Source organism: Thamnophis sirtalis, unplaced genomic scaffold (assembly GCF_051295495.1).
Source record: "Thamnophis sirtalis isolate CommonGarterSnake01/CBP01778 unplaced genomic scaffold, rThaSir2_p1.2 scaffold_4, whole genome shotgun sequence".
NCBI classification, from domain to species: Eukaryota; Metazoa; Chordata; class Lepidosauria; order Squamata; family Natricidae; genus Thamnophis; species Thamnophis sirtalis.
Genome location: NW_028261384.1, coordinates 56,538,975 through 56,556,549, shown reverse-complemented (window position 1 = coordinate 56,556,549; position 17,575 = coordinate 56,538,975). Strand labels below are relative to the sequence as shown.

At 36.6% G+C, this 17,575-nt stretch overlaps 1 protein-coding gene across 2 annotated transcripts in view; it reads right to left on the bottom strand.

Annotated features, from left to right (window-relative positions):
* Positions 1–17,575, bottom strand: part of FYCO1 (FYVE and coiled-coil domain autophagy adaptor 1) — a 133,498-nt gene that overhangs the window by 88,572 nt on the left and 27,351 nt on the right. For both annotated transcript variants that reach the window (XM_014058175.2, XM_087712964.1), the window contains exons 8-9: positions 14,924–17,527; positions 13,694–13,786 (exon numbers count right to left, since the gene is read on the bottom strand). In XM_014058175.2, the coding sequence (XP_013913650.2) occupies positions 13,694–13,786; positions 14,924–17,527 (2,697 nt within the window). The remainder of the gene's footprint in view (positions 1–13,693; positions 13,787–14,923; positions 17,528–17,575) is intronic.

The window sequence follows — 17,575 nt, the reverse complement described above, 5'->3', positions numbered from 1 at the left end:
TTCCCCCACCCCGATCTCAGCTGTTTCCTTCTCCTCCGTTCCTTTCCTCTTCCCCAGCTTGCGCAGGCTTGTTTCTCCGTTTCTTCCCCCACCCCGATCTCAGCTGTTTCCTTCTCCTCCGTTCCTTTCCTCTTCCCCAGCTTGCGCAGGCTTGTTTCTCCGTTTCTTCCCCCCCCCCATCTCAGCTGTTTCCCTTCTCTCTTACTCGTCGCGGGTTATATGCGTGGGCGGGGTATACGGAAGATATTTTACACGATCCGGAAAACCCGCGGGTTATATGCGTGGGCGGGTTATTTGCGTGGGCGGGTTATATGGGTGAAAATACGGTATATATATATATATATATATATATATATATATATATATATATATATATATATATATATATATATATATATATATATATATATATATATATATATATATATATATATATATATATATATATATATTTAGTGTCATCATCTGCTTCATCATCATTTACTGCTTCCATAATCTGTCAATCGGCTCGTCACAAGAGTCCATCACGACAGAAACCCAATATTTTTACTGTTGTCTTTGTTATATTTGTGTTTTATTTGTGCTGATAAATAAATGAAGGGAGACTAGTATAGATCTATTTCAAGCTATTTAGCTCTCATCAGCTAGCCATACCCTTACTGGGATTCGAACCTGTGCTGTATTGCATCTTAGGCAAACGTCTTAGCCATTATGCCATTAGCTTGAAATAGATCTATACTAGTCTCCCTTCATTTATTTATCAGCACAAATAAAACACAAATATAACAAAGACAACAGTAAAAATATTGGGTTTCTGTCGTGATGGACTCTTGTGACGAGCCGATTGACAGATGATGGAAGCAGTTAGCTTCCTCCCATAATTGGGGCTTACCAGGGGTTGTGACACTAAATATATACCTTCTTCCCTGGCTTCAGCTGATAAGGAGGAGACCTGTGGCATAATGGCTAAGACGTTTGCCTAAGATGCAATACAGCACAGGTTCGAATCCCAGTAAGGGTATGGCTAGCTGATGAGAGCTAAATAGCTTGAAATAGATCTATACTAGTCTCCCTTCATTTATTTATCAGCACAAATAAAACACATATATATATATATATATACTCTAATTGCCCATTGTTAAGTTCTAACCTTCCACTGTTGTTCATAGTTTTATTCATATTTAGTAGTCATTCAAAATCTATTATTCCCATTCTTCATATCCATTTATATTAAAATATTATCCTGATATCTATCACACTGCTAAAATAACCCAACCTATACATTTCTGATATTAATACACAGTATTGAAATATATTCATAAAAGTATTCTTTTACTCTATTTTCCCTTATCCATCATCTCTTACCCACATCCGAATCTTTAATCTTATTTTCTTTTTAGTTTTTCTCCCATATTTGTCCCTTAGGTCTTTTATTCCCTCTATTTGACCATGCAATCTAACTTTTCCTCTCAACTCTGCCCTTTCCCACCGTCTAATTCCAGAACTATCTATTTCACCTCCTATATCTTTTCCCCAGTTCTCTTCCTGTTTCTCCCATTCCCTTTTTAGGTCTTTTACATTATTTTCCTTCTTTTTTAGTTCCTTAATCACTATTTGTTTTGGCAACATCTCCTCCTTGTTATCTTCTTCTTGTTGATTTCTCTCTGCTTTTCCCTCTGTTTATTCTGGTAGCTACATTCTTTCTTCTTGTCCAGATCATTGTCCATTATTCTTTGTATTAAATTTCCCAATTTTTGGTCTATATAATCAAATATTTTCTCGATGCTTTGAAAAAGCTACATTCTGTTTAAGTTCTCCTCACTTCCATCTTATGTTGTGTCTGTTTAGTCAATCTCTTTTTTAGCCCACTGTCCAGAGTTAATTAACTCCAAAAGCCAAACTTCCAAGTCACAATTTTAAAGGTCTCATCAATAGTTAATCCAAACAATTTAAATTCAGCAGGAGGTTATCAAGTTACTTTATATGTTAAATAGTATTCAGTGATGTTCGGGGGTTCTTAACTGAAGTCTTTAGTTAACAATCAAATCTCTAGTGGTCTTAGAGTAGGTCTGTGTCTAACAGATATTTCCAGTCTTTTGAAGTTATTTCCAAGCTTGCATATTTCCCTTTTCATCAGCAGATGGTGGTCTCACTTCTATCTGCTTCAACCTCTCTGTGAAATTGTTAACGGTTCCGATTTCAATTATTTTAAAATTATAAATCCAATAATTGAGCAACATTTATGAAGAGAATTTTGGGATGTTAATTCCAGCATTTTAAAATGCTCTCAGAGGACTTCCAGATGGGCATGGTCTGAAAGGAGTTGTTGTTTTTAACAGCTCCGGATCCTTGGCTGCGTTAAGCTGTCTAAACAGTATCCATCAACTGTTTGACAGCTTGATTACCTCTTCTACGGGCATAGGAGGAGGTGAGAAAGCTGTGTTTGGGTAGCACTCCATTTAACCCCCCCAGAACATAAATCTGGGGGTGGGAGCCGCCCGGCAACATAGTGAATTCTCCGCGTCAAGGACTTCTGCCTTTTTGATACCCTTCTGCCATTCTAAAAGATTTGCATCTTTTTAAAGTATAGGTAACATTTGGAAGAGAAATAAAAATTTTGGTAAAATGTTCATTTTCACTACTACTATCCTACCCAGCAAAGATAAGTGCAATTTCTCCCATTTTTTTCATCTCTATCTGTATACGATGCCAAAGTGGTTCATAATTATGCTTATATAAATTCCCGTTTGAGGTTAAAATATTGACTCCAAGATATTTGACTTTTTTGACCACCTCACATCCTAGCGTCCCTCCTAGTTCTTCCTTTTGTTTAGTATTCATATTTATAGCTAATATTTTGTTTTTTCCTAAATTTATTTTAAAACCAGATACTTGACCATATTGATTAATCATATTCATTAAAACCCTACTGGATTCCTGCAGTTGTTCCAATATTATGACCAAATCATCCGCAAAAGCGCGCACTCTGTATTCTTGCTGCCTAATCTTGATCCCTTTTAGACCATCCAAGCCCCGTATTTTATTCAACAATACTTCCAAATAAATTTGTATGGGCAGGAAAGAAGCCGAGGGTAAAGATGAAAATAATGCAAGATGTACGGGAGAGAGGAGGCTTGAAATTACCTAACCTAAAATTATATTACGATGCAGTGGCGCTATCTGTAATTAGTGATTGGACTCATTTAACTAATGATAGAATACTGAATATCGAGGGATACGATCTGGTATATGGTTGGCATGCTTACTAGTTATTCAACAAAAAACTGGATAAGAAGTTTAAAAGTCATATTTTAAGAAATGCTTTACTGCGGGTCTGGAAAAAATACCAATATAAATTAAATGACAAAATACCCATGTGGGCAATTCCTAGACATACAATTGAAAATATGAACATAGCACAAAAACAGGATAGAACTACCTATAGACAGCTTCTCATTTTGGAAAGGGGGGTACTACAACTAAAATCTTTGGAGGTATTAAAAGAGGAGAAGGTAGTTCAAACATGGTTCCAGTATGGGCAATTACAGGCTAGGTGGAAAATAGATCAAAAAATTGGTTTTATCCAAGCTGAAGATCATTTGTTTAAACAAATAAGAGATCAAGGCTTGATGCATATAAAGAGGATATATAATGTATTAATACAGATGGATTCGGAAACAGAATTAGTTAAAGATTGTATGATAAAGTGGGCTCAAAATATTGAAGAACGAATAATGTTGGATACATGGGAAAGTATGGGTAACAAATGTGAAATTCACACAAGCTCAAAATCTGAGAGAAAATTTTTATAAGATGTTCTATAGATGGCATTTAGATCCTAAAAAGCTGGCTTCTATGTATCCGAATGTACAGCCTAAATGTTGGAGGTGTGGTTCTCTCGATGCTACATATTATCATATATGGTGGACCTGCCAAAAGGTTAAGGCATTCTGGATAAAAATATGGTGGATTATGCAAAATATCTTTAAAAGAAGGATAAAGTTTACTCCTCAGTTATTCTTACTAGGTATATGTACTGATTTTACAGTGGTAGAGAGTAACTTGATTCTGCACCTAATAACGGCAGCAAGACTGTTGGTGGCGCAATACTGGAAGAAGGAAGACTTGCCTACAACTCAAGAATGGACATTGAAAGTCACAAACTTAGCCGAGATGGCTAAAATATCGGCATATCTTAAAGATCACTCAAATGAGAGATATAAATGAGACTGGAAAAAATGGATTGACTATATACAAAATAAATACGGGACCAAGAAATTCCAGTTAGCCTATGCTTAAGATCAGAAATGATTTAAATTGTTTAAAGTCAAGAAGAAGCTAAGGTCAATGTAGAATGTCATTAATTTCTTTATTTCTTTTTTTTCAAAAGATTTTAGACTGTGTTTGTTAAAAATCCATACCGTGTACGGGTTCTGGGAAGTCGGGGTGGGGGAAGGAGAAGGGGGGTTGGGGGGGAGGGTGGAGGGAGGGAGGGGTATGCATTAGGCTAGACAAGAATTTGGTGGTAAACTAAATTATTTTGACATACAAAAAATTGTACTTCGATATCTTACTGATTGAGGAATGATGAAATGTTTGTTTTAAAAGAAATAAAACTTTTGAACGATTAAAAAAAAAAAGACTTCTGCCTTTTTGCAGAACAAAGGCATACGTCCACCCTCAGCTCAAGGATTTATTTATTACTGATCCCAACAGGGACAGGCTAGTACTGGAGAACTTCTAATTGTATATATTAAGACTTTAACTCCATTTTTTAAAGAATTCCTTCTGATAAACTACTTGCTAGAAACACACAGAAAATGGCGCCGAACAGCTTTGTAGGTGGGGTCAGGCTCTGATGCTACAGATTTTTATGGAGCTCAGAACATTCAAAGATCATTAAATCAGTAGTGATTTATTACTAAACTAAATAGTAATTGCTGGACAAGCGGCTTGCCTGGATTTAGTAATTGGGTGGAGAAGATTAAACATGAAATGGCCTCTAAGCAGAAAAAGATAAATGCCTCGAAGAGCGCTGGTAATTCATGCTCCTGGAATTAAATTACAGTCACTACTCCCCCCCCCAACCCCTCCTACCCCCGCAGGGGAGCCATTGACCCAAGAAATACTGCAAAAAGAACTAAGTGTGGCCTTAGCTGAGGCCTTAAAAAATCATGCAGCTGCGATGGAAATTAAAATATACGAAAAGATATCTGCTGCCCATAAGGAATTGTCAGAAAAAGTTATGAATTCAGTTCAGATTCGTAATCAACAAGTTAGAGATGATATTTTTGAGGCTTTTAAGTGCCTATCTAGTTATGTATCTGGAATCAAAGATAGATTGGAAGATCTTAATGAATCCAATATTAATCTGGTAATGAAAATGGATGTGGTTCAACAAAAGGCTGATGATGCAGAAAATGAAATTATAATGTTGCAGTATAGACAGATGGAATTTGCCTTAAGGATAAGAGGCGTCAAAGAGAAAAATCAAGAAAATTTGAAGCAGATTTTCTCAGAAGCTTTTGATTAATTGTTGGGACGATCAGGGGGGATTTTTGATTGGCAGATTGACAAGATATATCATGTTAATTCCTGGCTCGCCAGACAAAAGCAACTCCCAAGAGACATTGTGGTTTATTTTGCTACGAGAGATATGAGGAATTTGATATTGCAAGAGTCTTACAAAACTAAGCTTCAAATTGGGGGTCAGGAGGTGACTGTTTTGAAGGAAATACCACCCAAAATGTTGAGATCGAGGAAAGACTATGCCTTCTTAGTCGATGAGCTCAAAAACCGTCAGTTACAGTTCAGATGAGAGGCCCCAGCCAGGCTAGCAGTTACTTACCAGGGGCAAAGATATCGTCTTAACTCAGTATGGAAGGCTCAAGATTTTTATAATAATATACTGAAGGCTGGACATCCCCTCCTTCCAGGAGAGAGGGGAAGAGAACAAGAAGGACAGGACAGACAGCAAAATACCCGAGGTTCATTAAGGCTGGATCAACTTCCTCTCTCAGAACTAGAAGGAGCAAAGGAGCAAAGACAAACCCGCGTGATTACTAGGCGAATGGAACAAGAGTTAAAAAAGCAACAAGCTTTGCAACAAACACACGCAACCATCCAAGAACTCACAGGTTTTAGCTCAGAAGCATTGGGAGGAGCCAGGCTGAAAGTCAAACTACAGGATTTTCAGATGGCTCTTAAAAAGCTTCAGGGAGCTAAAGATAATAACTAAGTTCTTAAACTGGAACATTAACGGTTTAAACTCCCCACAGAAAAGGAAGAAAATAAATAATTATTTGAAACAATTTAAGAATGACATAATTTGCCTGCAAAAGACTCATATTAGATCAACTGACCAGAAATATTTGATCAATACAAGACTTGGACAACACTTTGTAACTTCTGCTCCTGAGAAGAAAAATGGTATAGTTATTTACTTAAGAAACGACATGAAAGCCAAATTAATTGAAGCAGATTCTCAAGGAAGATATATTGCAATAGAACTGGTATTAGAAGGGAAAAAGATATTTCTAATGGGAATATATGCTCCCAATCAACAACAAGACAAATTTTGTAAAACGCTCCATACTAAATTAGTACATTGGGACTATAGATCTTGTATATTATTGGGTGACTGGAATGGTGTTATGGATACCAAGAAAGATAAGGGTCTCCGGCAAAATATCCAAATGCGAGCGAAACTACCCAAGTCCTTTTTCGATATGATGATTTCGAACTGAGAGACATCTGGCGAGAAAGGAATGCAGAAGAATCTGACTTTACATTTTTTTCCAATAGACATAAATCCTTTTCTAGGATTGACTTTATATTAACAACAAATGATTTACTTTCTAGGGTAAAAAAGACGAAGATATGTTCCAGAGCTTTATCAGATCATAATCCGGTTTGGATGCAGCTGGAATATGGTATGCAAGCAAGAAGGACTTGGAGATTGAAGGAAAACTTATTTAGATATGAGAAAAATATTAATGAATGTAAAAAATTGTTAAGGGAATATTTTGTTTTTAATATGAATAAGGGGACATCTATGGAAATAGTCTGGGACGCAAATAAAGCGTACATGCGAGGAGTCCTAATAAATTTAAATAGGTTACATAGACATAAACAGGGGGGGAAAAGAACTGAACTAGGGGACGAGATCAGGAAGAGAGAACAGGTGTTAATATTAAACCCAGGAGAGAAGAAGATTAAAGAAGCAATTACTTTATTAAGAGCGCAATTTAATATGCTGATGTCAGACCAGGTGGCTACTAACTTGCTATATGTAAAACATAATACTTTTTGTAACGCAAACAAATCTGGTAGATAGTTAGCATATCTGATTAGGAAGAAACAGAAATCTTGCAATATATCGAAATTACATTATAAAGGGAAGGAAGTGTATCAACAGGATGAGATTCAAAAGGTCTTTCGTGAATTTTTCACAGGATTGTACATGAATGACAAAATACAAGGTTTAGATATAGATAGATACCTGGATAAAGAAAAAATACCTATAGTTAAAGACGAGCAGAGGGAAAGATTGAATTAACCAATAACTTCGGGGGAAATTCTCCAGGTAATTAAACAGCTAAAGGTAGGGAAAGTACCAGGTACAGACGGTTTGACAGGGGCTTCTTACAAAAATCTACAATTAGAAATGGTAGAGCCCCTTAAGGAACTATTTAATAAGATCCAAATGGAAGGGAAGGTACCCACCATCTTGGAAGACAGCCTTCATATCCCTGATACCTAAAGAAGATCAAGATCTTAGTCAAAATTACAGATCCATATCATTACTTAACATAGATTATAAAATGTTCACTAAAATACTAGCGAATAGGTTAATGTTGGTTATTTAGCAATTGATTCATAATGATCAAACCGGTTTTATACAAGGGAGACAAATGAGAAGTAATGTAAGACAAATTGTTAATATACTGGAATATTTGGGAAAGAATAATCACATCCCTGCAGCGCTTATATTTCTATATGCCAAGAAAGCCTTTGATCGAGTGAATTGACAATTTTTAATGTAATGCGCAGCATACAGAGAGAGATGAAAAATTGGGGAAAATTACAATTGTCTTTGTTGGGAAAAATAGCATGTTATACCTAAATTTTTATTTCTTTTTCAAATGATACCAATACTTTAAAAAGATGCAAATTTGCTAGAATGGCAGAAGGGCATTAACAAATTTGTCTGGGCAGGGAAGAAGCCGAGAATAAAACTAAAAATAATGCAAGATGTGCGTGAGAAAGGAGGTTTGAAATTACCAAATTTAAAACTATATTATGAAGCAGTAGTTTTATCGGTAATTACTGATTGGATTAACTCAACAGATGATAGAATACTTAATATCGAAGGGCATGATTTGGTATATGGTTGGCATTCTTACCTGCTATATGACAAAAAGGTAGATAAGAATTTTAAAAGTCGGACTTCCTGTGGGAGGAGCCTGTCGCCGAAGGAGCTCAACGGAGCTCCTCAGAGTTCTGGTTTGTATATCTAATTAAGATCAATAGATATCACCCCTTTCTGGCAGAAAGGGGCAGGCAGAAGCTCAGGTGCTAGGATTTATTCGTAGTTCACAGCCCCCTTTCTTTTTTTTTTGGGCTGCGAACGGAGAAGAGATCCAGCGTAACTGAGCTCTTATCTCCAGCCAGTTCCTCGCAGCTGCCTTTTTGCAGCCCTAGACAGACGACCCCCCCACTCAGGACAATGATAAATTGTTTAAAGCAACTTAAGGCAAACGAGCGGGTCTCACCCCTGTGATGTTTTTTTTTTATAACTATCTAAATACCAGCCTAGTTTTTCCTTTGAAACTTCTTTGTGCAATTGGGATACAAAATGGCGTTTTTACTGTGTTGGTGATTGATGACGCAATTAACCGGCTTTATCTCCCCGGAGACGGCTACTCATTAACAAGCAAAATCTACAAATAATTTATTGAGAACTGACTAGGTGAAGACATTGTTTATCTGTTTATTCTCAGCTTTTATCTATAATGCCTCCCAGATCTAAGCAGGCAAAAAAATCCCCCCCGCATGTGCTTAAAGAACTTGTTAGTAAATCGCTGCCTTTGTCTCCTACACCACCTACTGGAGATTCATTGACACAGGAGCTTTTCTTTCAAATAATTAATGACTTTAAATACGAAATTAAAGAATTTGTGCTGGATTTATGCGATAAAATACAGACTAAAATTGCTCAAATAAAGGCGGATATGTTTGAAGTTACATCTACTTTGACAGATTATATCGAAGAAATGGAGTCTAAACTGGAAACTTTGGAGGAGGCTAATTTTAATTTGACTTCTAATATCCAAACATTACAACAAGAGATTAGAAATACTCAAGCACAACTTACAATGATAAATTATAACAGAAAGGCGTCTGCAATAAGAGTCAGAGGACTGCCTGAAAAGAAAGGAGAGAACTTGAAACAGACGTTTGTAGAAGCTTTCAGCCAAGCGGTGGGAGGTCCGGGACTCAATTTTGATTGGAATATTCGAAAAATCTATCGCCAGAATTCGCGTGTAGCAGAGCAACGACAGCTTCCAAGAGACATAATTATATACTTTTTCACAAGAGAATCCAGAAATGTGATCACTCAAAAGTTCTACAATAACAGGTTACGAATCGATGGCCATGATTTGTTTGTCTTTAAAGAGATCCCGCTTCAGATGCTGCAAGCAAGGAGAGGCTATACTTTCTTAACCCAAGAACTTAGAAATCATCAAATACAGTATAAATGGGAAGCTCCAGTTGGAATCACAGTTACATTTGAAAATCAAAGATTTCGTATTAATTCTGTTTCGGAAGCTCGGGACTTTTATTATAAAACTCTGAAGGCGGGGCTTCTTGACTCACTCGGAAATGCGGAAGGACAAGGTGAAGGAAAGACAAGCAGCAAGTCACTTGGTTACAAGAAGGAGGGAGTTGTTCCCCCCCTACTGGAGAGGCAGAAGAGCGGAAACTGAGGATTTAGTCATATTCTCAAAGCAGCGGGACACGTGGTGATAAGGGAGAGGGTAGCCCTCTTTTTCCGAAAGGGCAGAAAAGTAAAGAATATAGATCCAGTGATGTCTTTAAAATACTTTTTAAGCCTTTGGACTGATTAAAACTTTAGGATTTCTGTTTGGTATGAAATGGTAAAGCTGTGTACTGATGAGGAATGGAAAGAAGCATTGCTTATTCTAGACAGATATTATACGGGACTTTTACAAGACTTATTTGAATCTCAATCCAAACTGCGCATGAAGTGTTTTCTGTGAGGAAAGCGGGGACTAAGATTTATTTGAATTGCGGTTTGGGATGAATGGAGCTGGGAGGAGTGGGGCAGAAAGGAAGGTGGAGCGGGATATTGATGAAGGGATCTTGGGATTGAACGAACTGGTATATGCAATTTGGGCTTGGGAGGAATAGAGACGTGAAACGAAGGGTAGGAAGATGAGTAGCGAAAGCATGATTAGATTGCTCTGTATTTGAAGATAAATTGATTTTTGTATAAACTAATATTTGAATATAAGGTTAAGAAAGGCTATCTGGAGAGTCTATAGGAAGATGGGGGTAAATATCAAAGAAGTAAGGGACGAGGACAAAATATAAATGGAATGATTCACACTGGTTAAATTCTAAGAATGATGGGAGGCTGAGCATAATGTAAAAGAATTTTTTAAAAAATTTTTATTTACTTTTTCATTTTTTTTTCTTTTTTGGAGTGTTCTTTTTATGTTATTTTCATTATTATTGTTAATAAGATATTTTGAAGGTGAATGGTACTGAACTGTGCCGGGTGTGGGACCTGGGAAGTCGGAGGGGGTTAGGGAGGGGGGTTCATTGGGGGTGGGTGGGTGGGTGGAGATATAGCTTCAATATATAGAATAAGAAGAATACACTTGTATACTGTTGATCCTTATCTTTTCTTTTTATTTTTCTCTTTTTTTTTTCTTTTCTTTTTTCTTTTTAGTGTAAAAGGAATAGAGAAATGCACCATAGTGAGAAATGGAGGAAAGGAAGAGGGAGAAGTAAGGAGGGAGGAAGAGGGGAATGTAAGGATGAGAGGGGAAGGAAGGTGAGGAAGGCGAGAAAGGAAGGCAGGAGGGGAAAGGGAAGTAGGAGGGGTGATCGTTGGAGGGAGAAAGGAAAGTTGGAGGGGGAGAAGAAGGGGTGTATGAAAGTGATAGGTTGGGTTTATGAGTTGTGTTTAGGTTGGGGTTTTTCTTTTTTTATTATTATTATTGTAAATATCCAGTATATAAGTGAATGTACAAAATTGAAAATGAAAATGAATAAAACATTTAAATAAAAAAAAAAAAGAATTTTAAAAGTCATATTTTAAGGAATGCTCTACTGCGGGTCTTGAAAAAATATCAATACAAACTAAATGATAAGATACCCATGTGGGCAATTCCTAGACACACAATAGAAAACATAAATATAGTACAAAAACAGGATGTAACTACATCCAGACAGCTTCTCACCTTAGAAAGAGATGTATTACAATTAAAACCCTTGAATGTACTAAAAGAGGAAAAGGCAATTCAAACATGGTTTCAGTATGGTCAGTTACAGGCCAGATGGAAAAAAGTTCAAAAAATCGGTTTTACGCAAAATGAGAATAATTTACTAAAACAAATTAGGGATCAAAGTCCAATGCATATAAAGAGACTATATAATGCATTAATAGAAATGGATTCGGAAACAGAATTAGTTAAAGACTGTATGATAAAGTGGGCACAAAATTTTAAAGAACCAATAATGTTGGATATATGGGGAAAGATTTGGGTAAGAAATGTAAAATTTATACAAGCCCAAAATTTGAGAGAAAACTTTTATGATGTTTTATAGATGGCATTTAGATCCTAAAAAACTGGCCTCTATGTATCCGAATTTACAACCTAAATGCTGGAGATGTGATTGTCTCAATGCTACATACTATCATATATGGTGGACTTGTAAAAAGGTAAAAGCATTTTGGATAAAAATATGGTGGATTATGCACAATGTTCTTAAAAAAAGGATAAAGTTTACCCCTCAGTTATTCTTGTTAGGTATAATTACTGATTGTACAGTTATAGAAACTAACTTGATTTTGCATTTAATAACCGCAGCAAGACTGTTGGTGGCGCAATACTGGAAGAAGGAAGACTTGCCTACTATTCAAGAATGGACATTAAAAATAACAAACCTAGCAGAGATGGCTAAAATATCAGCATATCTCAAGGACCACTCAAATGAGAGATATAAACTGGAGTGGAGAAGATGGATTGACTATACTCAAAATAAATATGGGACTAAAAAATTCCAGATAGTTTATGACTGAAGAAACAAGGAATGATACAATCTGTTTAGAGCTAGCCTAGCAAAGAGGAGTTAAAGCTCAAATGAAAGATGATACTAACTTTTTTTAAGTTTAGCTTAGAATATCTTTGTTAAAGATTTATACCCTGTATTGGTTCTGGGAAGTCGAGTGGGGGGGAGGTTGGGTGGGTTGGGTGGGGAGGGTAGGGGGAGGGAGGTAAATATTTGTAAAAGTTTTTTTTTCAAAATTTTCAATAAAATGCTCTCAATATCACTCAATATCTTTTAGCTTTGAGGAACCAAGTTTCCATTTATTATTTAAAAAGCAAAAAATTTCCTTCTTCAATTCTCTGGTATTTTTCCTGTGTGCCCATTCACAACTTCAACAAATAGCTTTAAATATGCTTCCCCCCTGGATTTCTGGGGTCAACTTCCAATAAAAAATATTTTCTCACCCATATCACACTCCATTCACTTTCTCCACCTCATCAGGGTCTTGGGTATTCAGGCTATCCCCAGCTTCATGACGGCCATTTTGGCCGCCGCTACTCCTCATCTTCAGATGAGGGGGCTTTCCAAGTCAAGGAGGAGAGATGCGATTCTTCTCTACCTGCCAGGCGATCCCCCTTTACTTCACCACCTCACCAAGATGGCTATGGTATGAATTTGGACCCTCCAATGAGGAGAGGTCGGAGCTGACCACAGAGCTTGCAGATCAGGCTTCCAAAGGCACCAGAAGTACAAATGGAAGAACTCAGCCAGAGGCTTCTGAAGGTGCGTGTAAGAGCTTTGCTCCAGAACTTGTAGTGAATGTGGTTGTGTTGCTTTCATGCCATGCCCCAGGTCATCACACACATAGTTTTATAAACACAAAAATAGAGAAGCATAGATTTCTGTGATTTTGGTTTTTTAATACTTACTTGATTTACTTGATCACCTTTTGAGAGAGAGACCAGATCAAGAAAGTGACTTCACAGGAAGACTAGAACTATAAATTATTGACATAGGTTATAGTAGAAAAATCCTGCAAGCCTGAAAAGTAAAATGTTTTACCTTTACCTTTCTTCCCTTTTATAACCTTTTGAGTGATAGAGATGATGCAAAATTAATGTAAACTGAACTGCCTCATCCAAACTATGTTGGATACACTATCCCTAATTTGGGGGTAGAAGTCCAGACAAAAATCGGACCCATTTGTATACTTAGTTTGCTTAATGAGAAAGGTGTTTGATCAAGATTTCATAGTACTAGTAGAGAGTCTTCCTACTGGATGACCAACATGCTTAAAACATCAATAATTAGCTTAGTTGAAATGGTTCCGTGAGTTTAATTAAATATCAACTGAATATTAATATTGATATTAAATAAATAAAGTTTCAACCTGCATTTCATTGAGTGCCTCTTCTGCTGCATTTGCTTGTTGGTTCTGTTCTGCAAGTTCTTCCTTTAATTTTTCACATTCTTCACTGACAGCCTGCAAAGGTAAATTTAAAACAGAATAAATGAAAATGATTTTTTTCAAAGATTATGCAATTTTCTATTGATTTCAGGAACCAATTAAGTATGGGTTGTAAACTGCCATCATTACAAGTGCAACAAACAAAAGCTTCTATAATGAGATTTAGAGTATGGGCAGTCCTTGCTTAGTGACCACAATTGGGATTGATTAGTGACCACAATTGACCTTACCTAAGTACCACAAACACTAACTTGAAAATCATGTGACTGTGGTGGGTTTATGTTGTCATTTATGAGTTAATGGTTAAACAAAACAGCATGTGACCATGTTTGTGATTTTGCTTCCATGTTCTCTTATTAACTTTGCTTTGTCTCTAACAAGGCAGTTGGAAAGCAAAGACTACCTACAGTGCCATATTTTGACAGGAAAATCACAATCATATTAGGAAATGAAATCTGAGGACCAAAAAAAATCAGTGTTATCATTTGGAACATCTATCAGCTCACACAGTCAGAATTCACACGTCAGCACCAATTCCTCTATCTCCTATAGTTATTTATTTTTCACTTCTGGGCTTGCTCAAGTTTCACCATTAAGGGCATAGGTAAAAGGCTGTGCACATGGATCAAAAGCTTGTGTATATCCTGTACTATCAGGTCAAGAGTTAATAAACTAAATCAGTTTTTCTCTCTAGTTCCAAGTCTTTCTATATACATAATACTTCTGACTGAAGTATACCAAGGAGTGATATGCAAACTTACTTCCTGAAGTATTCCTGGGAAAGGTATTGAAGGATCTATTTTCTCCTAGAACACTTCCATACTTACAGTTGAATATTATTATGCTGTCAAGTTGGGATAGAACTGAGGATGGGAACTAAATTTTATTCAAAGGCTAAATTAATTCTCCTGACAACATTCAGTGGACTAGATGATATATGAAGGAAGACTTTCCTCCTGGAATAATTATCTTTTCTTTTGGTCAAGTGACTTCAAATCTTCATTTAACTGGAAGAAACTGGCACTTTTCCTTTGGGTACTAAGGCTGCAGAAGAATCAGCAGTTGCAATTGGTACACTTGTAAGAACACCTCTGTGTTCAAATGAACATAAAATTGCAGCTTTATCTGATCAAAAAAGAAACCAAAATTTACCTTAAATTTTGTCTGATAGTTTAGAACTGTACTCGGTTGAAATGTGATAGTAGCTACCTCTTCTTTTCTAGTTTCTTGCAAACATTTGGTTTGTTTCCCTGTCAATTCCATCTGAGTTTGCAGGTCAGGTACAATGGCAGCACAAACATTTGAATCTTCCAGTTTCTCTTGTAATTCCTGTTTCTCCTTACTGAATCTTGTCAGCTCAAGTTGCAAGTTCTCGTGTTCTTTGATTGATATTTCTTTGGTAGCTCTGAGCTCCTCTGTGACTTGGGTGAGCTTCTTTTCTATTTCTATCTTTTCAGATGTCAGAGAGCAAATCTGAATACCCAGCTCAGCCATGTCCATGTTGGTTCTTTGGAAAAGGTCCTTGATTTCCATGTTTTCCATATTAACAACTTCCAAATCATTCCTGACTGTGGACAATTCATTTGTTAGGCACATCACATCTTTTTCCAGTTCAGCTTTCTGTTGGGCTATTATTTTCCATTCATTTTTCTGCATTTCCTCTTCTTCTTTACATTGAAGTAGTTGCTGCATATGGTTTCTAGTCAATATTTCATTTTGCTCTTTCAGCTGCTGAGTCAATATTTTTTGCTCACTTAAAACAGATTCTGTGATATCCAATTTGCCCTGAAGCTTTTGTTTCTCTGCAGCTGTCTGATGAAGCTTGGCTTGAAATTCTATAATTTCTTCCTGGAGTCTAGATATATCTGCCCAACTGATATTCAGCTGTTCCTCAGAAACAGCCAGTCTTAATGTCAAATCTTTAGCTTCGTTCTTTTGATAAGATACCAATTCCAATTGGGCTTTCCCTGCAGAAATATTTTCAGAAGTAAGAGATTCGATTATTTTTGCTTGATGAAGGCAATTTTTCTCAAGGGTTTCAATTTTAATTCTATACCCCTCAGCCTGTTCTTGAAATTGATTGCATTGTCTCTCCAGGCCTTCTAATAACTCAATTTTCTCTGTGACCTGTAACTTCAGTGATTCTTCATTCTGCCTTGAAGAAGTCAGATTTTTTTCCATTTGCAGATTATGTTCTTTGGCATTCTGGAGTTCTGCTTGGACCCCACTTAAAAATTCTGCAATGCTATTTTCATTTTGTTTCAATTCTTGGTAATCAGCTTCCAGAGCCTTCAGTTTTTCATCAAAAAACTGGCTCTGTCTTGTAGCATTTTGCAAGTTTTCATTCAACAGGTTGTTCTTTTTTCGAAGTGTTTTCTCCTTTTCATCCACAGATACCATGACATCATCTATTTGATTCTGGAGCTGTTTTTCAAAGGCTCTTAACTCAGCAACTTCTCCTTGTAAAAATGATTTAGATATATCTAACTCTCTACATTTTTCTTCCAACTTCTGATAGGTTTGCTGCTGTTTTGAATTCTGGGATTTGAGGTTTTCATTTTCTTCAAAGGAATTTCTCAATGAGGAGCATTGTTTTGTGATCTGATGTTCCATTTCTAATACTCTTGTCTTGAGATGGTCTCTTTCCATAGCAACTTCCTGTTTTTGCTCTTCTAAACTTTTTACCGTCTCATTGAGTTTTGCCAACTGCACTTCCAGCAATTCAAGATGCTCCGTTAAGTTTTTTATTTCTTGTCCCATGGTTGTTTTTGTATGACTTAGTAGCATCTCAGATTCTGCCTTTTCTTTCTTTTCTTCCTGAAGCTTTTGCTCTAATGATTTTACATAATCCAATATATCTGCGAGCTGAATTTGAAAATCAGATACCATTTTGTCTTTCACTTCTAGCTCTTTCTTCAGTTCAGCCCTCTCAGTAGTCATGACTTCCAGATTAACAAGCAATTTTTCAGATTCTTCCTTAGTGCTAATGGTAAGGCATTTCAGTTTCAATTCAAATTCTTTCTGTTTCTCTTCTTTCACATGGAGTTGCTCTTCCATAATTTTAAGATGAGAAAGAAGTTCACTATGCAGTTTCTGAGCATCAGCCTTTTCCTCTTCTGCCCAACAAAGCTTTTTTAATAACTCCTCAATCTTTAGTACGGACTCATATTGGCTGGTGGCCTGGTGACTTTTTTCATCCATAAGACTATTTGCTTTTATTGTTTCAAACTCCTCGGTTCTCTTCTCTGCTGATTTTAATTTAGCAGTAAGCTCATCAATCAAGAGATCTTTCTTGGCCAACCAGATTTCCATGGCCTTTAGCTCTTGATTCAAAAGAAGGATTTTGGAATCGGGGGCATTTTTCATGGAATCCAGGTTCTCAAGCTTTGCAGAGTATTCTCTCTGCTTATCAGCTGCATTCAGTTCTAGTGTCTCTAAACATTTCTGGAACTCCTGAATGGTGCCCTGAGTATAATGGGAAATCTGTTTTTCTAACTCCCCTAGGATTTTTCTTAGCCTATCATTCTCTTCTGCCATATTGCTGTTCTTCTCTCTTTGCATTTGCAGTTGCTGCTTCTGAAGGCCAATAGTGGCCTGAAGTGCTTGTTTTTCTTCTTCCAGATTGTGGATTTGATTCTGTAGTTCCTTCTGCTGCAGCTCTGCCTGGTCAAGTTCCATATGCACATCATCTAGGCCTTCAAGAGATTCAGTATTAAAAAAGCTATTCTCATTTGGGCTGGAAAGGTTGTCTGGAGCCTAAATGGAGAGAAAACATCTGAGTTAGCAAGAAAGCTGTTTATAAAA